This window comes from Heterodontus francisci, chromosome 22, assembly GCF_036365525.1.
Source record: "Heterodontus francisci isolate sHetFra1 chromosome 22, sHetFra1.hap1, whole genome shotgun sequence".
In the NCBI taxonomy this organism is placed as follows: Eukaryota; Metazoa; Chordata; class Chondrichthyes; order Heterodontiformes; family Heterodontidae; genus Heterodontus; species Heterodontus francisci.
The window spans coordinates 77,209,840-77,236,146 of NC_090392.1; the positions used below are offsets into that span (position 1 = coordinate 77,209,840).

The 26,307-nt window shown below is 45.1% G+C and overlaps 1 protein-coding gene across 16 annotated transcripts in view; it reads right to left on the reverse strand.

Moving 5' to 3' along the window:
- Nucleotides 1-3,487: 3,487 nt before the first annotated feature.
- phldb1b (pleckstrin homology-like domain, family B, member 1b) overlaps nt 3,488-26,307 on the reverse strand; it is a 355,881-nt gene continuing 333,061 nt past the window's right edge. For 12 of the 16 annotated variants that reach the window (XM_068054115.1, XM_068054109.1, XM_068054117.1 and 9 more), the window contains 6 exons: nt 19,717-19,807; nt 14,436-14,582; nt 11,280-11,499; nt 9,245-9,330; nt 6,997-7,026; nt 3,488-5,528 (listed from right to left, as the gene is read on the reverse strand). In XM_068054115.1, coding sequence (XP_067910216.1) covers nt 5,388-5,528; nt 6,997-7,026; nt 9,245-9,330; nt 11,280-11,499; nt 14,436-14,582; nt 19,717-19,807 — 715 coding nt within the window. In that variant the 3' untranslated portion in view covers nt 3,488-5,387. The remainder of the gene's footprint in view (nt 5,529-6,996; nt 7,027-9,244; nt 9,331-11,279; nt 11,500-14,435; nt 14,583-19,716; nt 19,808-26,307) is intronic. The other 4 variants (XM_068054127.1, XM_068054113.1, XM_068054122.1 and 1 more) reach the window with 2 other exon arrangements.

Sequence of the window (26,307 nt, forward strand, 5' to 3'; positions counted from 1 at the left end):
CTGGGGTACAGTACTGGTGGGGCAGGTCGATCACTGTATAACACTGGGGTACGGTACTGGTGAGGGCAGGTCTGTCTGTCACTGTATAACACTGGGGTACAGTACTGGTGGGGACAGGTCTATCACTGTATAACACTGGGGTACAGTACTGGTGAGGACAGGTCTATCACTGTATAACATTGGGGTACAGTACTGGTGAGGACAGGTCTGTCGCTGTATAACACTGGGGTACAGTACTGGTGGGGACAGGTCTATCACTGTATAACACTGGGGTACAGTACTGGTGAGGACAGGTCTGTCACTGTTTAACACTGGGGTACAGTACTGGTGAGGACAGGTCTGTCACTGTATAACACTGGGGGACAGTACTGGTGGGGACAGGTCTATCACTATATAACACTGGGGTACAGTACTGGTGAGGACAGGTCTGTCACTGTATAACACTGGGGTACAGTACTGGTGGGTACAGGTCTGTCACTGTGTAACACTGGGGTACAGTACTGGTGGGGACAGGTCTGTCTGTCACTGTATAACACTGGGGTTCGATACTGGTGGGGACATCTGTCACTGTATCACACTGGGGTACAGTACTGGTGGGGACAGGTCTATCACTGTATAACACTGGGGTACAGTACTGGCGGGGACAGGTCTGTCTGTCACTGTATAACACTGGGGTACAGTACTGGTGAGGACAGGTCTGTCACTGTATAACACTGCGGTACAGTACTGGTGGGGACATCTGTCACTGTATAACACTGCGGTACAGTACTGGTGGGGACATCTGTCACTGTATCACACTGGGGTACAGTACTGGTGGAGACATGTCTATCACTGTATCACACTGGGGTACAGTACTGGCGGGGACAGGTCTGTCTGTCACTGTATAACACTGGGGTACAGTACTAGTGGGGACAGGTCTGTCTGTCACTGTATAACACTGGGGTACAGTACTGGTGGGGACAGGTCTGTCTGTCACTGTATAACACTGGGGTACAGTACTGGTGGGGACAGGTCTATCACTGTATAACACTGGGGTACAGTACTGGTGGGGACATCTGTCACTGTATCACACTGGGGTACAATACTGGTGGAGACAGGTCTATCACTGTATAACACTGGGGTACAGTACTGGCGGGGACAGGTCTGTCTGTCACTGTATAACACTGGGGTACAGTACTGGTGGGGACATCTGTCACTGTATCACACTGGGGTACAGTACTGGTGGGGACAGGTCTGTCACTGTATAACACTGGGGTACAGTACTGGGGGGGGACATCTGTCACTGTATCACACTGGGGTACAGTACTGGTGGGGACAGGTCTATCACTGTATAACACTGGGGTACAGTACTGGTGGGGACATCTGTCACTGTATCACACTGGGGTACAGTACTGGTGGGGACAGGTCTATCACTGTATAACACTGGGGTACAGTACTGGTGAGGACAGGTCTGTCACTGTATAACACTGGGGTACAGTACTGGTGGGGACAGGTCTGTCACTGTATAACACTGCGGTACAGTACTGGCGGGGACAGGTCTGTCTGTCACTGTATAACACTGGGGTACAGTACTGGTGGGGACAGGTCTGTCACTGTATAACACTGGGGTACAGTACTGGTGGGGACAGGTCTGTCACTGTATAACACTGGGGTACAGTACTGGTGGGGACAGGTCTGTCACTGTATAACACTGGGGTACAGTACTGGTGGGGACAGGTCTATCACTGTATAACACTGGGGTTCGATACTGGTGGGGACATCTGTCACTGTATCACACTGGGGTACAGTACTGGTGGGGACAGGTCTATCTTGCGATGCTGCATGTAATTTACTGGATAGATGAACATTTATTCCCACCAGAAAGGCCCATGGTTGTCCTGGCAACAACAGTGTTTAATCAAAAATGCAAAAACCATAATTTTCTCCTTTTGTGGGGGATTGTTATGTGCAGCAGCTAAATGGCCGACATCTCATTTGTACCCAACAGTGTCACTGCGTCTACACAGCTGGATAGAGGAGTGAAGACCATTAATGTGTTCTTCCCATCTGGTATAGAATTATTGAATGATGCCACACTGAGGCCATTCGTCCCAGTGCTGGCTTCTGGACCGCTGTGGACAATGGTGCAAACTCAGTGCATAATCACAGCAGTTCGTCCCACCTCTGCTTTTTTAAAAAAAATTCATGTCATGGGATGCAGGCATTACTAGTAAGGACCATCCCTAAATGCCCTTGACAACTGAATTCAGACAGCAGTTAAGAGTCAAGCACATGTCGGCTAGACAAGGACGGCAGGTTTCCTTCTCCAAAGGGCATTACTGAACCAGATGGGTTTTTCTAACAATCGATGGTCATCATTCTGAGTACAGCTTTTAATTCCAGATTCTTTTTGAATTTAAATTCCACCAGCTGCCATAGAGTGATTTGAACTGACATCCTCAGAGCATTAGCTGGGGTTTCTGGTTACTCGTCCGGTGACATTACCACTAGGAACTGAATTAGATGTTGTTTTTAATTTAAAGAAAATGTAATAAAGATTCAATTCCATGAAAGTTTCAGGGAAAGTGACATTTTCAAAAGTTCACGTTACTGCAATAATGAATTTCATACCTTCAGTGTAACGGCAATCGAGGGTTAAACCATCCTGCGCAGTTGAACCTGTAACCACTAACCCACCTTTAAAAGGACATCACTCAACCAGAAACTCCTGATACTCAAAACATAACCTGCTGCGAAGGCTCCAAATCTTGTTACAATTTTGTTTCCTATATCTAGACATGGATTGGTGTGTTGGGAGAGGGCTTCTCTCTGTACAGTTTGTTAGAATTTCCCTCCAAGTCACGCACCATCCTGACTTGGAACTATATCGCCGTTCCTTCACTGTCGCTGGGTTAAAGTCCTGGAATTCCCTTCCTGACAGCATTGTGGGAGCAACTTGGACTGCAAGGGGGAAAGGGGCTGAGGCAGGGGTGGGGAACTGAGGTGCAATGAGGGGTTGAGGAAGCAGAGGAAGTAAGGAGAGTGGGTGAGGTGAGGGGGCGAGGTGAGAGAGGGGGGCAAGGTGAGAGGAGGGGGGCAAGGTGAGAGAAGGGGTGAGGTGGGAGAGAGGGAGTTGAGGTAGGAAAGGGAGGGCGAAGAGGGAGAGTGAGGGTGAGGAGGGAGAGAGAGGGGGCGAGGTGGGAGAGAGAGGGGGCGAGGTGGGAGAGAGAGGGGGCGAGGTGGGAGAGAGAGGGGGTGAGGTGGGAGAGAGAGGGGGCGAGGTGGGAGAGAGAGGGGGTGAGGTGGGAGAGAGAGGGGGTGAGGTGGGAGAGAGAGGGGGTGAGGTGGGAGAGAGGGGGCAAAGTGAGAGCGAGGAGAAGAGGTAGGGAGAGGTGGGAGGTGAGAGAAAGGTGGAGGATGGGGTGGGTCAATATTGCACAGCTGGAAGTGAGTGTTCTTGGTAATACGATTCGAAATGCAGCTTTGGGTTAAACAAAAAGCCAAGGTGTAAAACAGAAATGTAATTTATTCATCCAAAGTCTGAACCCACATAACAAGAGTCACTGGAGAGTGATGAGAAACAGGGAACATGGCTAATTTGCACCTTCCCCTTATTACCAGGGCACTACGACCTCTTGCAGCAGCCTGAGTACTGCCCTGGCAAACTCACATTGAACCCGGGGGCTGACTCTGGGATCTGCCTGTTCTTTACAGTTCAACTACTCATCATCTGTGAAGTGTGAATAACCAACGGCAGTGAACGATTCAACCATAGGGGCAGGTCACACATCCTCACATGACATCCATCCATGTCCTTCTTCCAGTTGATGGCAACCAATGTGTGAGGACTAACTATGGTGGATCTTGCTCTGCCTGGCCCAGGGCACTGAGGTCAACTCTGGCACCACAACCATGTCCCTGGTTCAGTCAGAGGACACCAGAGAAGAAATCTGTCAAGTGCGTACTTTAAAGAGGGGCTGTTTCTGCTCTGTGTTGGGAAAAGCCACATCTCACAATGATCTATAACACGAGACACAAGTTAAGCCATCACCAGACTTGGTTGTCAAGATGAGGATAAAGTCCCAAAGTATCTTCACTGAGGTGAAAAAGAGTTTTCAATTATCGAATCCAACGTGAACTCCAAACCAACAAATCTCTCAAACCACGTAACCAATTGTTCTTGAGAAACATTTCAAAGTATCTCCCAAATTCAGTTCCCTTTTTTTTGGCCACAGTGTGATATTGGCTACAATACAAAGTCGAAATGAATACAGTTACTGATGTTTTAAGCAAACTATGGCATGGGGTGTGTAGGAAACAGACGCATTACAGGGTTCTTAATAATTATGAAAGAAATCCAAGGAAAGACAAAATTCCACTCTCGTCCTGCAAAATAACTCGAAGCGTTGAGGTAAGTTCTGCTGCACGGGGAGATCAGCATCATTTAAACTATCGTTTAACCGGGAAATTCAGCATCAAAACCAAAAATTTATAAAATACAACAAATTTCAATCCCTGATTCAACTCCCAAGAAATGCTGTTTATGCCAAAAGGAGTCCATAGACTGAGCACTTGGAATTCCTGGACCAGAGGTTTAAAAGGCACGTAAGGGAGTGTCCGTAATCTCCCCCCCTTGTCTGCAGATGGCATCAAGTCCGGTCAATCGCTCGTGCTACAACGCACAGTATAGCTGCAGTCAGTCCGCCCATGTGTGCGCATGTGCACGTCAAAGTGGACGTTTTTTTTGAACGTGTTTCACGTGTCGTCGCCTGACACTGAACACTGAACGTTTCTGCACAGTTCCAGTAACAAATCGAGTCACTGTTCGGGCACCAGAGGTTACAGGGTATGTCCAAACTTGGCAAGAGCACCAGTTCACCCTCACCTGCAGATTCACAAAGAAGTCCATCAAAGAGGATCTTTCTGTTTTGAAGCCTGCCTCTTACTATAAGTTGTGAGTTAAATTATTTTTTGTTTTTTTTTTTCCCCCCATTTTATTTTGTTATAAACCCTTTTGCCTCATCCATTATCCGTTTGGAAAATTAAAACTGCAAGGACTGGATGGGAGTCTTTGGTGAAGGTTCATTCCCTTTTTTTTGTTTGTAGGCGAAGATATTTCTCTTTATTTTTCCTGAAGTCAGTTTTCGTTCCAGCAAAAGCATTATAAAATGATCCCTCCATTACTTAACTCTGCACGGTGAGATGGGACTGGTATACTTGTTGCCCCAATCGTCGTTCAAACAGACAGCATGAGAGAGACAGAAAGAGAGAGACAGACGGAGAGACAGTCAGTCAGTCAGTCAAGACAGGCAGCGCGACCTCCGCTGTTGGATAGAGCAGCTCGGTTCTACGAAGGACTGGCACAATGCCAACTCACTCCACCCCAAGAACCAGGTCTTTACTGGCCCTCAGCTCATGAACTGCGTGTATCCCTCAGCGCCTGTAACAATCACATCCATCCAAATCCGCATAGCCTCTGGGGTCGGAGCCACCATGAAGTAGAGTCGGTCGTGGGTCTTCACGCAGAACGTGAGGCTTGGATTGGGGCTCTGAAAAGGACGGGAAAAAGAAAGAGAAATAGAATTAACACGTCGTCATTACAACCGATTCCCCCTACATTGCTACAGTGACCACAGTTCAGAAAAAGTCCCTAGCTGTCTCTGGAGAGCTTTGGCATTTCCCAAGGACCTGTAAGTCGCTATATAAATTCTTCTTTTCTAACATTTCATGCAAGTGGAATTAATTGCCCAATTTGGTCTAAACATATCACTTTCCTGTCAACTGTGTCTCAGCAGGTTGCACACTCACCTCTGACTCAGGAAATTTGTGGGTTTAAGACCCATTCAAGAGACTTGAGCACAAAATCCAGACCAACACTCTCAGTGCAGTACCGAGGGAGTGCTGCACTGTCGGAGGTGCCGTCTTCCAGATGAGATCTTAAGCTGAGAGCCTGTCTGCCCTCTCAGGTGGATGTAAAAGATGTGGCACTGTTTTGAAAAAGAGCAGGGGGACTTCTACGCCCCCCCCCCCCCCACTCCTGTGTCCTGGCTAATATTTATCCCTCCATTGCTGTTTGTGGGAGCTTGCTGTGTGCCCTACATTACAACCGTGACTACACTTCAAAAACTACTTCATTGGCTGTAAAGTGCTTTGGGACGTCTTGAGGTGGTGAAAGGCGCTATAGAAATGCAAATCTTTAATTCTTCCTTCCTCACTGAAATGAGGATATCACCATGTACTTCACGAGTCACTCGCTCTGAAGTCTCATTTCCCCCATTTAATCCCCATCTGTCTTGAAGATACTGACTCGTGTTCACATACAGGTCCCTGAAAACAGGGAGCCCTTCATGAGCTCACTTAGGTAGTGTGGCAGCCTGGGTAGCGAAACTAGCAGTTGGGGAGGGTTATCATCCCCAATTCCTACTCAGTGACCCTGATTGGAAATGAATATGCTGCAACTCCGAGATCTCTGCTCTCCTCCAATGCTTTCCTCTTGCACATCCCCGATTTCCACTGTACCACCATTGGTGACAGTCAAGCCACCACCTGCCTTAACTCTGGAATTCCCTCCCTAAACCTCTCTGCATCCCTCTCTCTCCTTTAGGACACACTGAAACGGACCTCTTTGACCTGTCCTAACATGTCCTTATGTGGCTCAGTGTCAAAATGTGTTATATTATGCTTCTATGGAGCACATTACCACGTTTTCTGATGTTAAAGGTGTGATAAAAGTTGTTGCTTTACTTCTCTATTGAAGTAAATGGGGTTGGGGGATTGGGGGGCAGGGCAGTGGGTTGTAAACGAGCTGCTGATTCTCTATCAACCAAGAGCAATTTCACCCCCTCAGCTTCTTTTCGTCGGCAGAGAGCTCAGATCATCAACTCATCGGCTGAGGATAATATTAGGTTAAAAACAATCTTGTCGTAGAGTTGTTTTGACATAGAACAGAGACAAGGCCTCAAAGACCAGAGGTGCAAAGGGCAACACACAACACGGAGAATTGTGAGTTATACGTACATTTATTCTATGCAGGCTCAAATATCCCTTCTGAGAGCAAGGAGGAAAATAGCCCAGCAACAGGAAAAAAGGGAAAGAAAAGCAGAGAAATAAATAAACCTATGGAAAGGAAGATTAGTGATCTTGCTCATAATTAGCAGAGCTCAAAGCTGTAACTTTACAAAAGGCATTAAGGGGGGGGGGTCATTTTAATTAAACCTGATTTGGTGGGAATGGGACAGCTTTGGGGGTCAGATACTCATTTTACACTCCATCCGATTTTATGCTCCTCTCGACTGAAATCATCCCCATTCTCCCAAGTGGGTTGGGTTGGGTTGGGTTAAAATGGCCCCCAAATGATCAGACATTCATTCACTGCCTGATCAATGAGGGGTATGTACCACTGAGTCCCCACCCCTCTCACCATCACTGCGAGGAGCCATGACGTCAGGTAAAGAGTTCCCTGGTTCTCTGCGTAACTAAACCACGAACTGCTTTATTAATGAACATATTGATGTGTCAGACGTGCCTCAGTTGGTCGCACTCTCACCCAAGTCAGAAAGTTGTGGGTTTCACGCCGCAAAAAAATCTCGGCTGACACTCCCAGTGCCAATACTGATGGTGTGCTGCATTGTCAGAGAAGCCGTCTTTTGGAGGAGATATTAAATCGAGGCCCATCTGACCTCTCAAGGCCACTATTGGAAGAAGAGCAGGGGAGTTCTCCCCGGTGTCCTCGTCAATATCAATTCCTCAACCTACATCACTGAAACAGATTACCTGGTCATTATCACATTGCTGTTTGTGGGATCTTGCTGTGTGAAAATTGGCTGTCGGGTTTCCTACATTAGAACAGTGACAACACTTGAGAAGTACTTCACTGGCTGTTTAATTCTTTGCGGCGTTCTAAGGTTGTGAAAGGGACTACAGAAATGAAAGTTTTTTCTTTATGATTTTAGCTAAATCTTTACCCTAAAACATTGCCGTTCACAAGAAAAGCCAGCTCAGATCAAAGCAGCCCCCAGGTATTTCAAATCCAGCGTCAGTTAGGGATCAACAGGGAACTGAAGGGGTTAACGACTTCAATGTTCTGAATCTCGGAGCCACAACTACTCAAAATATAACACATGCACTTTCTAAACCCAAACTGCATCAAAGAGTTGCCACCCAAGGAAAAAATGTGACGTGCTCGGGCCTTTTATAGAATGAAGCCCTGTTATTACAAACTGCCACAGACTAATAAACTGATTGATTGGTGCTTGATTTACTAAGCAGAGCAAAGAACTGCAACTGGGACCAGTGGAAAAAAAGAGATGATGAATGTAATATAAATACTGACATAGCAACATTAAAACGCCTGAAAGCACTTTCACACAACAACTTATTTCTGAAATGCAGTGACTGTTATGTGGCAGCCACTCTGAGCCTGTATTGCTCCGCAAACATCCGCAGTGTGGTCAATCGAGGCAGGGTTGGTAAGGACACTGGGAAAACTCCCTGGTCTGCTTTTAATTACTAGAATGATGCAACACAAAAGGCCATTCAGCCCATCGTGCCTGTGCTGGCTCTTTGAAAGAGCTGCGCAATTAATCCCACTCCCCTGCTCTTTCCCCATAGCTCTGCAAATCCTTTTTTAAAAAAAAAAAGTATTTATCCAATTCCCTTTTGAAAGTTACTACTGAATCTGCTTTCACTGCCCTTTCACCCAGCACATTCCAGATCATAACTTGCTGCAAGAAAAAATTCTCGTCTCCCCACTGGTTCTTTTGCCAATTATCTTAAATCTGCGTCCTCTGGTTACTGACCCTCCTGCCACTGGAAACAGTTTATCCTTAATAACGCTATCAAAACCATTCACAATTTTGAACTCCACTATTAAATCTCCCCTTAACTTTCTCTGCTCGAAGAACAATCCCAGTGTCTCCAGTCTCACCACAAAGCTGCACTCCCTCATCCCTGGGATTATAGGAAATCTCTTTTGCACCCACTTTTGCTAATTATCTTAGTATGGAATCTCCATCATCCACCTGAAGAGACCTGCAAAAGCTTAGTTTAATCCCACCTTCTGACATTCCTTGGACACAGCACTGTGGAATCGAGTGCTCAAAGTCCTGGTGTGGGTCTTGAATCCATAACCGTCTGACCCAGAGGAGAAAGCACAGCCAACTGAGCTTGGAAGAGCCGTAGATATGACAGTAAGGGAGAGGGATACAGGGTCTGCTGCTATACTGTTACTAGGTCCAGAGTAGTGTAGTTTCTTAAACCTTCTTACCTTTGAGGCACTTCTGAGATGATCATAGTAAACCTCCTCAATGGCTTGAAAATAAATCACACCCTTTAATTTACTTTCGTGTTTATCTGTTGAAGAATTAGATAATTTTAATTAAAACGTTCAGATTGGTTCTTTTAGAAGTTGTTTCTTTCTCTCCTTTTTCCCCCAATATCCTTCCCAGCTCTGTTGATGGGCCTGGACAGGGACCCTCAGCTCCAGGAACTGCTCTGGTACCTCGCACAATGTTCATATGTGTGAGCCTGCACTTTTTTGTTCATTCATGGGATGTGGGCATCGCAGGCAAGGCCAGCATTTATTGCCCATCCCGGATTGCCTTGAACTGAGTGGCTTGCTAGGACATTTCAGAGGGACATGAGTCAATCAGACAGTTAAGAGTCAACCAACCACATTGCTGTGGGTCTGGAGTCAGATGTAGGCCAGACCAGGTAAGGACTGCAGATTTCCTTCCCTAAAGGACATTAGACATTAGTGAACCAGATGAGTTTTTACAACAATTGTCAATGTTCACCTGCTTTTTAATTCCAGATTTATTAACTGAATTCAAATTTCAACATCTACCATAGTGGGATTTGAACCCATGTCCCTAAAGCCTGGGTCTCTGGATTCCTAGTCCAGTGACATTGCCACTACGACACTGCTTCCCCCTGTCATCAGGACCATCCGGAAGGAGAGGAAGGGGCCACCACATCTGACCCTCAGTGTCTACAATTATGCAGGTGGTCATGGGACAGCGATCAGATAGCTGCCAACAATTCAATGGCAATGAATTCGATTAACTCAACACAGATTAGGAGTCATACCTGGGACTCTCTGGTCTGTAAGGCTGAACATTAAAATCTTTATTCACTCCTCATCTATTTTCCTCCTCACCCCCCCACCACCCCCCCCCCCCACCTATTTTCCATAATAATTTGAATGTTGCGCATTAAGTCTGGGACCTGGGCTACAATCCGACACATGGGATGAAAATCCCCTGACTCCACCAGCTGTATGGATCTGTTTATGTGAGTTTGGGGTATGTTCATCTCATTCTCTGTCTGCTGTGAACCTTAGGATTGCCAACTTTCCAGGATTGTCCTGGTCTCACCAGGAATTGAACATTAATCTCCAGGACACTGCTGCAAACAAAGCCCGGGAGAAAAATCATCGGCGGCATGAAAAAGACTTTTTTTTCTTTTTCTTTGAAAACTTTCATTGATTAATTATAGAAATATCGGAGATGGGGAAAAAAAGGCTGTTTCACTAACAGTCAAGTTTAATCCAATTGGCTAACAAACAGCCTGTTCCCTTTCCAATTGGCTGTGGAAATGCAACACGTCCAGAGGATGGACCAATGGCGGGAGTGCAGGGGCGGGGCAGTTCCTGTGATGAAACCTCCAGGACTACGTCCAACCTCAAGAGTTGGCAACCCTAGCGGATGCACAGGACGAAACTGGCTTCAATCTGGCAGGAATAGGCGCTAAGTAGAGAGTCTGACTTGAAGATTCTGCCCCCTGAAAAATGGCTAATGCACAGAAGCAGATATCTCAGTGGACAGGAAAGAAATGCTCACTGTGGTTGGGACAGATAAGCTCTGTCTGGGCAGAATTGAGGGAGCTTCATTCTGCTATCCCATTCTGATGCCAAAACTACACACAAACATGGAATAGCATTTCCATATCATGTACTGTTGCCTCTCCAGATTACGATCAGAAGGAGGCCATTCAGCCCCTCGAGCCTGTACCATCATTCAAAGAAATCGGCTGATCTGTACCGTAACTGCATTTAGCCGCCTTGGTTAGGTAACCCTTAATACCCTTGGCCTACCAAAAATCTATTGGTTCTCAGTGTGGAAAATTTCAAGTGACCTTCACCTCCTTTCTTCCCTGCACCCTCCCTAACCCCTCCCACCCCGACCGAAGGTGTTGACTCCTTACTGGGATTCCACAGTGTTGGATAGTTGTCGCATCCACAAGAAAAATAAAAACATTGTGTGCTTCAAAAACAAAACCCCAACAGCGCAAAGATCACTTACCCACATAATAAGACAGTGTCCTCTTAATGCGATCGAAGACAAACCACCGTTTCCTCCAGGATTTGATTTTCCCACCCATTTTTGTGAGGTAACCTTTACACATTTTCTCAGAGATGGCCACCTGGTAGCAGATTTCCAGGTTGTGCCCTGAAGATTCAATGTGGGATCGCAGGTCGAAATCTTCCTTCCTGATTGGTAGATACCGGGTTAAAGGTCGTGCCTGGAAGGAAGGTTAGAACATCATTAAGGCCCTCAACAGGAAGAAGGTTCCAACCTGGGACAAATCTGCTATCGATATGATTTACATTTCTTGTCTTCTTCCATTCTTCCCTGGAAACATTGAATAGTACAGCAGGTAAGGAGGCCATTGAGCCTATGCTAATTCTTTCTAAGAGCAATCCGGTTAGTCCCACTCCACGGCTCTTTCCCCATATCCCTGTAATTTTTCCTTCAAGTATTTATCTGATCCCCTTTGGAAAGTTACTATTGATTAAGGCCAGAATTTGATGTAGGGGGCAGGGGTCCCACAGCCGAGGCTGAAGTTGGGGGGCTGACCTGTTTCAGTGCTCAGCGGGACCACACCAAGCTGGCCGCCAGGGGCTGTTGTCCCCAAGGGCCGGCAGCTCAGCAGCACTCACTGCTAGGGGTGGCCATTGCTGGGACTGCACCAGCAGGATGAGGGGGCATTGATGGTCTAGTGCCGTCAAAGGCAGGTAGGTGGGGTTTGAGGGCACTGGGGCCAGTCAGGCAGACCCTGGCAAGATGGGGGTTGGGGTGTCGCTGAGGGCAGGTGCGCCACTGCCGTCGGGGGGACCCTCTGCGAGCCAAAGAGTGGTCCCCAAGCACTGGTAAAATGCCAGCAGAGGGAGGAAAAGGCCCTTAATTGGCGACTTAAGTAGTTTAATTGGGCTCCGGGCAGGCAGGCAGTCTGCCACCTTTCACACCACTGGCAAGATGGCATGGTAACAGGAAGACATAGGGCATTCCACCTGATGCCTTCCCATGCCAATTTTCCAGCCTTTCCGCCTCCCAGTCTGTACCCAAAGGGCTGGTGAAATCCAGCCCGATGTGTCCACCGTCCTATCGGACAGTGCATTCCGGATCCTAATCACCTGTAAAACTGGTCAAACTGCCTGTCAGTTCACCTGAGCTCCAGTTCCCTCTGGTACCTCATCAAAGGGAGCCAACCTTCATGGTTTGAGGCCAGTGACCATGCGGGTGATGGTCTCCAATCCTGGCTGATCCTTCCCCTCTCTCGGTCTGAGCCACAGAGAACAACCGTGATACCTTTGCCCTGGCTGAGGTTCGCTAACTGCAAAACATTCAGGGATTGAGCGTGGCACCTTCCTGTTTATTGGCTCAAAGAAATAATGACTTGCATTTATATAGCGCCTTTCACAATCTCAGGACATCCTAAAGTGCTTTACAGCCATTGAAGTACTTCTGAAGTGTAGTCACTGTTGTAAAATAGGAAACATGGCAGCCAATTTGCACACAGCAAGATCCCACAAACAGCAATGTGATAATGACCAGATAATCTGTTTTATTGATTTTAATTGAGGGTTAAACATTGGCCAAGACACCAGGGATAACTCCCCTGCTTACTTTCAAAATAGTGCTGTGAGGTCTTTTATGTCCACCTGAGAGGGCAGACAGGGCCTCAGTTTGATGTCTTGTCTGAAAGACTACATCTCCCATGATGTCTGTAAAGCTCTTTGGGACCTCCTAAGTTTGTGAAAAATACCATCTAAACACAGTTCTTTCTTTATCACGTAGAAAATGCTATGTCAGGTTTTTGATAACTGGCTGCTTTACAATGTACAAAACTAAAAGCAAAATACTGCGGATGCTGAAAATCTGAAATAAAAACAAGAAATGTTGGAAATACTCAGCAGGTCTGGCAGCATCTGTGGAGACAGAAGCAGAGTTAACGTTTCAGGTCAGTGACCCTTCTTCAGAACTAGCAGATACTAGAAATGTGAAAGGTTTTAAGCAAGTAAAGCGAGGGTGGAGCAAGAGATAACAAAGGAGAAGGTGTAGATAGGACTAAGATTTTATCCTAGTCTGTTCAGTTTGTCTACCCACTGTTTTTTTCATGTTTGTACTTGCGGCTGTTCAGTTTTCAGTCCATTAACACCCTATCTGTACTAATGCTTTGTCTTTCAACACACCATTAACATATTGTTTGCCTTTGCTCCATGACCTTCTGGTCAGCTATTCTGTGACCTTGTCCTATCTACACCTCTTTTGTTATCTCTTGCCCCACCCCCGCTTTACTTGCTTATAACCTTTTACATTTCTAATATTTGCTAGTTCTGAAGAAGGGTCACTGTCCTGAAACATTAACTCTGCTTCTCTCTCCACAGATGCTGCCAGACCTGCTGAGTATTTCCAGTATTTCTTGTTTTTATTACAATGTACAAATGTGAGACAGGGTTTGTAAACATAGCCTAATAATCATAGGCTTCCTTCAGCAGACATTAGATAATTTTAATCCTGTCAAGTGCAGGACCCTCTACCTTGTGGTGTTGGTGCTCGTGTGTTTTTGTTTTAGTAAGGCCTCTAGTTGCCCAGTCCCCTTGCAAAAACCTAGTGTTTAGGTAGTGTTTCTGCTACAAGGCTTTTACCATTGCTCTTCTGTAATAAACCGCTAACCTGGCTGAGTGGAATCATTCATTCTCCAATGTTCCCTCCCTCCCTATCTCTGTAACCTCCTCCAGCTCTAGAACCTTCTGAGACCTCTGCGTTGCTCCAAATCTGGTCTCTTACACATTCCACTACTTGCCTTCAGCTACCACGGCCATCGGCTCTGGAATTCCCTCCCTAAATCACTCTCCCTTTCTCCTCCTTTAAGTTGTTCCTGAAAACCTACCTCTTTTACCAAGCTTTTGGTCACCTGTCTTCTTATCTCTTCAAGTGACTCTGTATTGAGTTTTATTTGATAATGCTCTTGTGAAGTGCTTTGGGATGTTTTACTACTTTAAAAGGTGCTATGTAAATGCAAGGTGTTGTTTGCTGTCTGGCAGTGCTGCCAGTATTAGAAACCCAATAGGCTCCAAGGCACCATTACTGTTGAGCTAGCAGTCTTATTTGCACTTGTCCTCCACTGCAATCTCGTCAATGAAATAAGTTTATGCGATCCCAGTGACCAGGTACCTGCGAAAAATGTTTCTCCCGCATCTTGACCTCTTTATCGATTAACTGCTGCCGGTGATCGGTTTCGTCCTGTAGCCTCTTCTCCAGCTCCTCTCGCCTCTTGCGCTCTTCTTCAAAGGCCAGATGACGCATTTCCATCTCACGAGCCTGTGGGGTGGGGGAGGGAGGGAGCGAGGGAGAGGGAACAGCATCAACATCACTATCCAGAAAGCTGACCCAACTCGTCAAGTCTTCCTCAGCAGCTCCTCCAAAACCCGTGAAGGCAAGTGCAGCAGGCGCACGGGAACACCACCACCTCCCAGTCACACGCTTGGACGTATATTGGCTGTTCCCTAATCGTCGCTGGGTCAACATTCTGGAACCCCTTACCTAACACACACAGCTGAGAAATGGGCTTCAAGCTGAGGGCATGAACACAGATTTGGAGAGGAAATACAGAGAAAAGTGATTCACCATCACTGCACCTTTAGAGACCTTCCCTAAATCAGCAGCTACTAATGTACTGATTAGCTGACTGGGTTAAGGTGGGGATGCCAGATGGAGATTGGTTAGCAGAGACTGGACTGCTGGATGACAATGTTTGAACATCTAAGTTATTCCTGTTCATTCAATCTAATTCATAAAGAACCCCACAAAACAAGCTCAAAATAAGAATATTAATGGGTATTTTTTTAAAATCGTATGTGCATTTGAAAAGGAGGTGTTTGCCATGTTGCTATACCATGATGACTGGAGGTAATCCTCTCCTGCTCTCTGTTAACAAACAAACAAATATTTGCAATTTTTTTGGGAAGACAGGCACCCCCTAAAACTCAAACTGATGGACTGTCAATCACCATCTCTGCACCAATCTGGGGCGCAGAATGTCAGAAAATGATAAATATACACACTTCAACATACATGCATGTCCACACGCCCACCCTTACATACCCCCCACACACACCCATATACACAGATACCACACATGTGCATGCCACACGTACACACCCAACCAGCACACCCCCCCCCCCCCCACTGTCCAAGTAGGACTTCCGAACTTCCATCTCCTAAAACTCAAGGAAGTCTGAGCATCTAAATTTCCAGGGAAGGTAAACAGGAAATGATTGTGAAGTGTTATTGAAGCCTCCAGGGCCAGCTGATCAGCAGCAGGAAGTAATGTGTCTGATTCCGATCTTCTGTTTCATTCTGTGCACCAAGACAGCACATCACCCACAGTGCTCTGAGCAAACATTGGTTAAAACCTGGCCTGGGGTTAATGTGTAACTCATTTATGGAAGTGAGAGGTTAATATTAACAAGATTCAAGTGAGACTGAAGTTTACATGAACCTTTATTTCCCCACCACACACTGGATGTGGAATGAACTCTGAGAAAAAGGCCAGGAGTTCTGTCAACTCAACCCTTCAAAGAGGAGCTGGATAAATTTCTGATTGGGAGCGGAGGTTATAAGCAGATAAACTACATGCTCAACAGGACCTGAGGGTAATACTGCAGGTGGGTTGGAAGGAGGGAGATGTTGTTTATTGAGGGCAGGGTTGAATTGTGGAGAGACATGGATGGATTCAAAAGATTTCCACAACTTTTGGGGTTTGGGGAGTAAACAGACAGAAACTATCCATCTATCCTAAATGGTTTAGATGGGTGAGCTGGAGCCTATGATAGGATAGATATTCATGGTACATGGAAGAACAGACTTCATGGACAAAGAGCCTTTCCTCCTTCTGCACAAAAGTTTCCCAACTGGATTCCCCCATGGTCCTGGCAGGAATGTGTCAGGAACCTCCCAGACGAATTGTGATTTATTACAGACAGAATTACTTAATATTTAAAACATAGAAACAGGCCATTCGGCCCAATTGGTTCATGCCACTGTATATGCTCCACATGAGCCTCCTCCCACCCTACTTCATCTCACACTATCAACATGTCCCTTCATTCCTTTCGCCGTGACGCACTTATCTAGCTTTCCTTTAAATACATCTATTGTCATGCTTGACCCCCACCTGCCAAGAATGAGGCATATTAATTTCAGCATATGGACATTAAATTTCAAACTGTTGCTGAAGTGAAGAAAGGACTGGTTTAAAAAATCACCAGGCCCTTGGCTGGAAAAACATTTTTTGCATACTAACAGCCAGTGCTTGGAAGGACAAAGGGGCTATTCCCTAATCCAATTTAACCCACAATGGACTTTGAGCAGCAGGTATTACGTGTAAGAAGAGACATTCCAGGGTTGGCTAACACCAGAGAATCCACAAACAGACGTGGTCAGACCAGCTAGTTGCATGACTAACCTTCTTGGCAACCTGGGATTTTCTGAATTGTACAAACAGTTTGAACTCAAGAATGTCTGTTTGATCCTGGACTGAAAAGACCTCTCCTGGCTGGCTCGCCACAGCCTCTCCTGTCTGCTCCCAACTCTTTCTCACGGAACTCCAAATGCACTGAAGACACATGAACCCCAAGAGAGAAAAGTCTCCTACAGCGAACAAGGTTTAAGAAGAATACTGGGCCCCAACAAAGAGCAAGATCTACCTACAATCAAGGACCCTACAGTGAGCTCGAAGAACTGTAACAAAAACCCTTTTCAGAGATTGCTTCAAACCTTTCCACTTTATTTTTCTTCTGCTCTTTTCTGTCTCTATCTGCATGTGTGTATCGCGTATGCATAGTAGCGTGGGTGCATCATGTGTCCATAGGCATTAACCGAATTAAAGTTTAAGTTTAATAAAGTTCAACCTTTTTTCTTTAAAACTAAGTTTCTTTGCCTTATAATTGGAAGTTAGTGAAAAAGGATTCATCAAGGGGCAGCAAAAAACACGGTGTGTTTAAAAATAAAAGGTTATTACGGTAAGACCAGGTGAAGGCTGAGAGGGAACCCTAAACACCTTTCTCACCTGGTCATAACACTATTTTATTCACCTCAACTACTCCCTTTGGTAGCGAGTTCCCACCACTCTCTGGGTAAAGAATCCTAAATTCTTTATTGGATTTATTAGTGACTATCTTATATTTATGGCCCCAAGTTTTGGTCTCCCCCATAAGTGGAAACATCTTCTCTACATAGGAATATAGGAACAGGAGTAGGCCATTCAGCCCATCGAGCCTGCCCCGCCATTCAATATGATCATGGCTGATCATCCACTTCAATGCCTTTTTCCCCACACTATCCCCAAATGCCATTTGTATTTAGAAATCTGTCAATCTCTGCTTTAAACATACTCAATGACTGAGCTTCCACAGCCCTCTGGGGTAGAGAATTCCAAAGATTCACAACCCTTTGAGTAAAGAAATGTTTCCTCATCTCTGTCCTAAGTGGCTTCCCCCTTATTTTGAAATTGTGCCCCCTGGTTCTAGACTCGCCAACCAGGGGAAACATCTTACCTGCATCTACCCTGTCTATCCCTTTAAGTATTTTGTAGGTTTCAATGAGATCACCTCTCATTCTTTGAAACTCTAGAGAATACAAGCCCAGTTTCCCCAATCTCTCTTTATAGGACAGTCCCGCCACCCAGGGAACCTTCGTTGCACTCCCTCTATGGCAATAATATCCTTCCTAAGGTAAGGGGAACAAAAGTGCACACAGTACTCCAAGTGCGATCTAACCAAGGTCCTATACAATTGAAGCAGAATTTCACTACTCGTGTACTCAAATCCTCTTGCGATAAAGGCTAACATACCATTAGCCTTCCTAATTGCTTGGTGCACCTGCATGTTAGCTTTCAGTGACTAATTGACAAGGACACCCAGGTCCCTTTGTACATCTACACTTTCTAATTGCTTACCACTTAAGAAATACTCTGTACATCTGTTCCTCCTACCAAAGTGGATAAACTCATATTTTTCCACATTATATTCCATCTGCCATGTTCTTGCCCACTCACTAAGTCTGTCCAAATCCCCCTGAAGCCACTTTGCATCTTCTTCAAAACACATATTCCCACCTAGTTTTGTGTCATCCGCGAACGTGGAAATATTACATTTTGTCCCCACATCCAAATTATAGATATATATTGTGAGCAGCTGTGGCCCAAGCACTGATCCCTGCAGTACTCCACTAGTCACAGACTGTCAACGCGAGAATGACCCATTTATTCTTACTCTTTGCTTTCTGCCTGTTAACCAATCCTTAATCCATGCCAGCATATTACCTCCTAGCCCATGTGCTTTAATTTTGCTAACCAATCTCCTTATCAAAAGCCTTCTGAAAATTTATCAATTCTGTTAGTAACATCCTCAAAAAAACTCCAACAGATTTGTTAGGCATGATTTCCATTCATAAATCCATGTTGACTCTGCCCAATCAGATCATTATTATCCAAGTGTCCATTTATCACATCCTTTAGAATAGATTCTAGCATTTTCCCAACGACTATCTACCCTACCAAACTCCTTCACAATCTTGAAACCTTCTACCAGGTCAGTCCCCAGCCTTCTCTTTTCTAGAGGAAAGAGCACCAACCTGTTCAGCATTTCCTGATAGTTATGACCTCCCAGTTCTGATATCATCCTTATAAATCAGCATTTAAAACATTCCTGGCATGTGCTTAAGACACACCAAGCTTGGGTTTTTGAAGTAGGTTGTAGGAAGTGAAAACTGAGGGTGATGAGGAGTTCTGCAGACGTGAGGTGCCGAGTGAAAGGGGTTGGAGAAGGAGATGACACAATGAGCGACCACCATGAGGCAGTAGGGAGGAAGAGGAGTGGATAGGTCTGGTAGTTTGGAGACCATCAACAGTGGAGGCTGTATCCCCTGGTTGGATAGTCTAGAACATGAGGCATAGTCTCAGGATAAGGGGTTGGCCATTTGGGACTGAGATGAGGAGAAATGTCTTCACTGAAAGTGTTGTGATTCTTTGGAATTCTCTCCCCCAGAGGGCTGTGGATGCTCAGTTGTTGAGTATAATCAAGACAGAGATCAATAGATTTTTGGGCACTAAGGGAATCAAGGATATAGGGGTAGTGTGGGAAATGGAGTTGATGCAGCAGATCAGCCATAATCATATTGAATGGTGGAGCAGGCTAGAGGGGCTGAATGGCCTGTTCCTATTGCTTAGGTTCTTCTGGAGATATCAAGGCAGGTCAGCAACCTGTCCTATCAGCCAATAGCATGAAAGGACCCAGCTGGGGAAGGAGAGCAATATCTAGGAATAGCTCAGGGGGGCAAGAAATAAGTTGTTCATTTTTCCAATAAAACATAACCTGAGCAATGGTGCGTTTTACTTTCTGAGCTGTAACTGATGAGTTGGATCTTTGTTTTAGTGAAATCCTGAGGTACATACCCTTGTCTCCAAAAGTCGAGCCTTCTCTGCTTGTGCCTCCTTCAACATCTTTTCCATTTCCTCGATCTTGGAGACATCTACACCACTGGCGCTTCCAAAGAAGGAACAACAGGATGTTAAAATTGGGAGATGCCAACGAAACCCACTTATAACCTTCAAGTCTTTCGAAATTTGGATTAAACAGGATTGTATTAATCATTTTAGAAAAGAATAAACTTGGAACCCAAGATCAACTGAGAAAAGACAAACTCAGGGCGATATCTGAAAGCACTTCCTCACACAAAGGGTAGTGGAAATTTGGAACTCTCTTCCCTAAAGAGTATCAGTAAAAATGATCAGGAAGCTGTCATGTTGTTCTGAAACCCCAACTGGTTCACTAATGTCCTTTAAGAAAGGGAACTTGCCATCCTTACACAGTCTGGGTCTGTATGTGACTCCAGATTCCACACCAACGTGGTTTACTCTTAACTGTCCTCTGAAGTAGCTGAACCACTTTTGAGGCTGGGGTGGGTGTGGGGGTAGCAGTTGGGGGTGGGGGGGGGGGGCAAATGAAAATGTCAAAACTGAGACTGATGGTATTTTCATTCTCGGGATGCCAGCATTGCTGGTAAGGCCGAGAGTTATTGCCCATCCCTAGTTACCCTGAGAAGCTGTTAGTGAGCCACTGCCTTGAATCACCAGGTTGAATGTCTTGCTCGGCCACTTCAGAGGAGTGTTTAGAGTTAACCGCATTGGAGTGGAACTGGAGTGACACAAGGACAGCAGGTTTCCTTTCCTAAAGGACATTCGGGACCAGTTGAGTTTTTATAACATCCCGACAAGACCAGAGTCACTTTTACTGACACCGGCTTTTCATTTCTGGATTTTTTTTTGACTGAATTCAAATTTGCAAGCTGGCGTGGTGCGATTTGAACTCATTTTCACTGGGCTTACTAGTCCAGTAACATGGCCACTACACCACTGTATCCAGGGGAGCTCCACCATCCGTGAAGCATCACATCATCAAGAGAAACTACAAAGAAAGGAATTCACAACTCAGATAGAGATGAGAGAGGCCATTCAGTGCATTTACCTTGCTTATCAAGTAGGAACCTTCAGCCCTTCCATCACACGATACGACTGTTAAACGATTCCATGCTTTGAACTTGCAACACCCACATGGGAGTCTGTTCCAAGTGTTATAAACAGGAGGAGGCCTTTCAGCCCCCAGGCCTGGCTCCACCATTCAAATAGCTCATGGCTGATCTACACCTCAACTCCAATTACTCACCTTTGATCCATATCCCTTGAGACCCTTGCTTATTGAGCTCAGTAATGCACTTTTAAAAAGCCTCAACAGCTTTTGGTGGGGAGACAGAGCAGGGCTTGGGGGTGAGCAGATCTCCTGGACTGATGCAGATGTCGGGTTCTGTACCTTCACATCTCGTTACCAGTAAATACACCAAAGCTCCATTGAGCATTGCAGGATAACATCGCTCCCCGGGCCCATCGCCATTTGCAAATATTTATTTTTAAAATGCCGGATGAACTGTATTCTTCAAAAACAGAACAAAACAGACTTAGCAGAAAAACACTCAAGACAGCCTATCCCACAATGGCAGGTTTCATGTTTTATCCTGTGACCTTCGGAGCTCTTTTTATTTTTTTAAAAGTACCCGCCTGAGCATCAAACAGGTGTCGTGCACGCTGAGGAGCACAGTTAAGGGATCACGAGGATTTATTTTTTGGCTGAATATTAGAATTGACAACAGTGATTAAATGTATTCCTGAACGTTTCATTACATGAAGTCCCGCCTCTTACTGCTCCGCCTCCATGCTTCCACCATTGGCCGCCCGACACATCCATCCTTACAGGGCCCTGCCTTCCCACCGCCAATTGGAAAGTGAATAGATTCTTTGTGATTCAATTGGATGATTCTTGATTGTAAATTAGCTTTTCCCCACACCCCCCAAACTCCAATACCTTTAGAACTAATAAACAAAAGTATTTCAAGAAAATGGAACAGAAACCTCCCTTTTTATAGTTGCTAGAATGTTTTTTCCTTGGGCTTTTCTCGCTGCAGTGTCCAGGAGATTGGACTCGATTCCTGGAGACTCTAGGCCAATCCTGGAGGGTTGGCAACCCTGACCACATATCGTGACACCACAAGACCTGGCCAAAGTGGAGATGACCCTGGTCAATCATGCCTAGAGACCGCATTGCTGTAAGTGACTGAGATTGATTTTTCACACATCATTTATATTCTCAAACTATCCTCCACTCACTGCATTTTGCTGGGAAAATCACCCTGCGATACTCAGGGGATCCTGTTTGCTGTTGTTTTGATCATGAGCTCAGAGACTCTGTAAATGACACCCTCAAGACCTGTCCCCAACTCCCGTCAACCTCACCTGACTTGGAAGGTTGTGGGTTCAAGACCCACTCCAGAGCATTGAGCACACGTGGAGCACTGAGGGAGTGCTGCACTGTCTGAGGTGCCGTCTCTCAGCTGAGACTTTAAACTGAGGCCCTGTCTGCCCTCTCTCTCAGGTGGAAATAAATGATACTATTTCAAAGAGCAAGTAATTCTCCCCAAGAACTAATCCAAGAACAATTTTAGAAGAGTAAGAGGCGACTTGATGGAAACATATCAGATCCCGAGGGGTCTTGAGAGGGTGGATGTGGAAAAGATGTTTCCTCTTGTGGGAGAATCTAGAACTAAGGGTCACTGTTTAAAAATAAGGGGTCGCCCATTTAAGACTGAGATAAGAAGAAATGTTTTCCTCAGAGGGTGGTGAGGTCTTTGGAACTCTCTCCTTCAAAAGGCGGTGGAAGCAGAGTCTTTGAATATTTTTAAGGCAGAGGAAGATAGATTCTTGATAAGCAAGGGGGTGAAAGCTTATCCAGAGCAGGCGGGAATGTGGAGTTGAGGTTACAATCAGATCAGCCATGATCTTATTGAATGGCGGAGCAGGCTCGAGGGGCCGAGTGGCCTACTCCTGCTCCTAATTTGTATGTACGTATGTAACTTGAATTTGCCTTTCCGTTTATAGAAAATAAAAATCATGGAGAAGTTCAAATGAAACCAGTGCCCAGGATCTTGTCCTCACTTACAACAACTTGCATTTATATAGTGCCAGCAATGTGATAAACTGTTCCACGGCTAGTGTTGAAATTATTTTCTACCAGATTTTATATAAATTCAGCTTCAATCTGGGAAGGTAATTATCCGATATAGGGAAATCAAGCCAAAAAAAAAAAGACATGGAAGAAAAGAAACACTCACTGTCACGTATGAAACATTATATATAGATTTTATCTGAAATAAATTCTGGACAGTTCAATTGGTAACATTAGGGCTGGAGTTTCCTCCATGTGGACAATACACAACTGAAATTAGACTACTCATTCCTTTTCAATGGGCTTTGTCTTTCACTTCAGCAAGAACAGGTGTCACTCACTACAGAATGGCTGTTCGGCCCATCCATGTCAGTGTCTATGCTCTACACAAGCCTCCTCCCTCCCTACTTCATCTAACTCCATCAACATATCCTTCTATTTCTTTCTCCCTCCTATTTATCCAGTTTCCCCTCAAATGCATCGACACTATTCGCCTCAATGACTTCCTGTGATAACGAGTTCCAAATTCTCACTACTATCTGGACAGAGAAGTTTCTTCTGAATTCCTGATTTATTAATGAGTTTCTTATATTTACAACCCTTAGGTTCTGCTCGCCACAAGTGAAAACATCTTCCCTAATTCTACCCTATCAAACATGTTCACAATTTTGCAGGCATCTATCAGATCATCCCTTAGTCTTAATAAATAAACTGTACAGAAAACCTGTCTGTGAAACCATGAAAATAGGACAAGTGGACACAGATTCAAATTGGGAATGACGTCAGGAGGTTCTTCACAGCGAGTGATCAACATGTGGGAGGGATTTATGGAGAGGTCGGGGAAACAATGAGCATGAAATCATTTATAAAAAAACGAGCAAGATGCTGAGATTAGGGGGCCCGTAGCTTTTTCTAGGTGCTTATCATCTTTGTCTCTGCTTATAAAGAAAACAAAGGGCATCCCAGAGCATTTCACTAACATTGTTTTTGAAGTGTAGTCGTAGAGAAACGTAGAGCCAATTTGCGCACAGCAAGCTCCCACAAACAGCAAAGACCAGTTATAGGGTACAGTAGCCTAGTGGTTATGTTACTGGACTTATACTAGAGGCCTGGACTAATAATCCTGAGATGTGAGTTCAAATTCCACTATGGCAACTGTGGAATTTAAATTCAGTTAATTAAATCTGCAATAAAAAGATAGTCTCAGTAATGGTGACCATGAAATACTGGATTGTTGTAAAAACTCATCTGGTTCACTAATGTCCTTTAGGGAATGAAATCTGCTTTCCTTACCCCTTCTGGCCTATGTGTGACTCCAGACCCACAGCAATGTGGTTGACTCTTAACTGCCGTCTGAAATGGCCGAGCAAACCACTCAGTTGTACACAAGGAGGCAGCTCACTACTACCTTCTCAAGGATAATTAGGGATGAGCAGTAAATGCTGGTCTTAATTGCGATGCCCACATCACAAGAATGAACAAAAAAAATCAGTTTGTGATGTTGGTGGAGGGATGTATATTAGCCTGGATACCGGGGGAGAACTCCCCAGTTCTTCTCCCGATAGTGAACGCGGGATTTTTCATGTCCACCTGAGAGGGCAGTCGGTTTAACGTTTTATCTGAAAGACAGCACCTTTGACAGTGCAGCACTCCCTCAACACTGTACTAGGAGTGTCAGCCTAGATTCTGTGCTCAAGCCTTTGGAGTGGGACTTGAACCTACACTTTGACTGACAGGTGAGAATGCTACCCCAGTGAGGCACAGCTGACACTTTGAACATTAGGTAGGTCAGCTTGTAATCGCTCTCAAATTTCCATCTGAACTCTCTCTGCCTTTCAACATCTCTCCCTTTCACCGCCTCTCGCCTGTGTGCTCCCTTGCTCGCTCCCTGTGATATCGCATCTCTTGACTGACTCCCTAGTAATACCTCAAATCTCTTTACTCAAGTCTTCATTAATTCAGTTAATTCTTTCTATTCTCCTGATGCCTTGGAAGGTTTTTGTACATGAATGTCACTTTATAAATGCAGGTTATTGTAGAGTAAAAATGAACAGTCTGTGCAAAGGAATTTTAAATATTTAACAGGATTATATGTTTAAAGTTAAAATCATTAGCTTGGTGAGAATTTTTTAAACTTCTTATATATCGGATAAGCTTCAGAAACAGGAAAAATATTTGGGCAAATTTGAAGTCCGTCAGAAATGGAGAAACCATTTTTGGCTGATCTGTATCACAACTTCATTTACTTGCTTTTGCTCCATATTCCTCGATACCTTTATCGAATAAAATAAAAATCTATCATTCTCAGTTTTGAAAGCTTCAAATGACCCAAACATTCACAGCCGAGGGGATAGAATTCCAGATTTTTACTGTTGCGAAGACGTTGTTCCTAACATCTCTCCCGAATGCACTGACTCTAATACCATGCTTACGTCCCCTTGTTCTGGACTCCCACTGCAGAGGAAATAGTTTCTATCAACCCTATCAGATCCTTCCATCATCTTAAATTCTTCAATTAGACCACCCCTTCATCTTCGAAACTCAAGGGAATACAATCCAAGTTTAATCAAACTGTCTTCATAATTTAACCCCTTAAGCCCCAGTATCATTTTTGCAAAGTCGACACTGCTCTTAGTTTAGTTAGTGATTGGAAGAACCACAAAGGATTTTAGATTTCACCAAGTAGGCAGTCAAAAAACGTGAAAGAGTGCGTGAGCGGAACGCAGGGAGGGAGCAAGACTGTGGGACTGGTACACAAAGGCAGCTGGACATACCACAAGATTCATGGAGCGCATGAGACACGCCAGCTGCACTTCTCCTGTCCATCAATTTTATGTTTGTAGGAGAGAGCACCAGCAGGCTATTTGACTGTGGAGTACATCACTATTAAGCTTGAGCCTTTCCTTAATTGGCATTCCAGCAGGAATCTGTGGGTGATGATCAGGAGCTGGGATCCTGGCTGATGTCTGTCTCATCTCCAGGCCTGTTATACCTAGCTGAGATCAGCAAACAACACTAAACAAGGATCTAATATCTGATACTGAACTATTCTGTATGGCTCAAAACCATGTTTATAGACATCTCTGAATGAAAGAACATGTATTTACCCAGTACAGAAATAGCCCAGTGAACTGCTTTGAAGTACACTCTGTTACTACATGGCCAAATGTGCTGACCATTTTGCGCAAAGCAAGATCCCACAAACAGCACGGAGATTAATGGCCAACCTGCCACTGGTGCAGGGGAGAGTGTTGGCCAAGACACTGGGAAAACAACTTGTGCTTTTTGAAAGTCAGGAATGCCAATCTGAGCCACTGAACAGGCAGAGAGGGGTCCTGGTAGAAGGTCTTGTGTGAAGGATGGTTTTGTCTGAACATCATCGTTCTGTGCTCGTGTCCTGAACTTTCTCTTGAACCTTCAACCTTCTGACTCAAAGGTGAGAGTGCTACCAACTGAGCAAATTTGAGGCCAATGCACATTATGATAAAGTA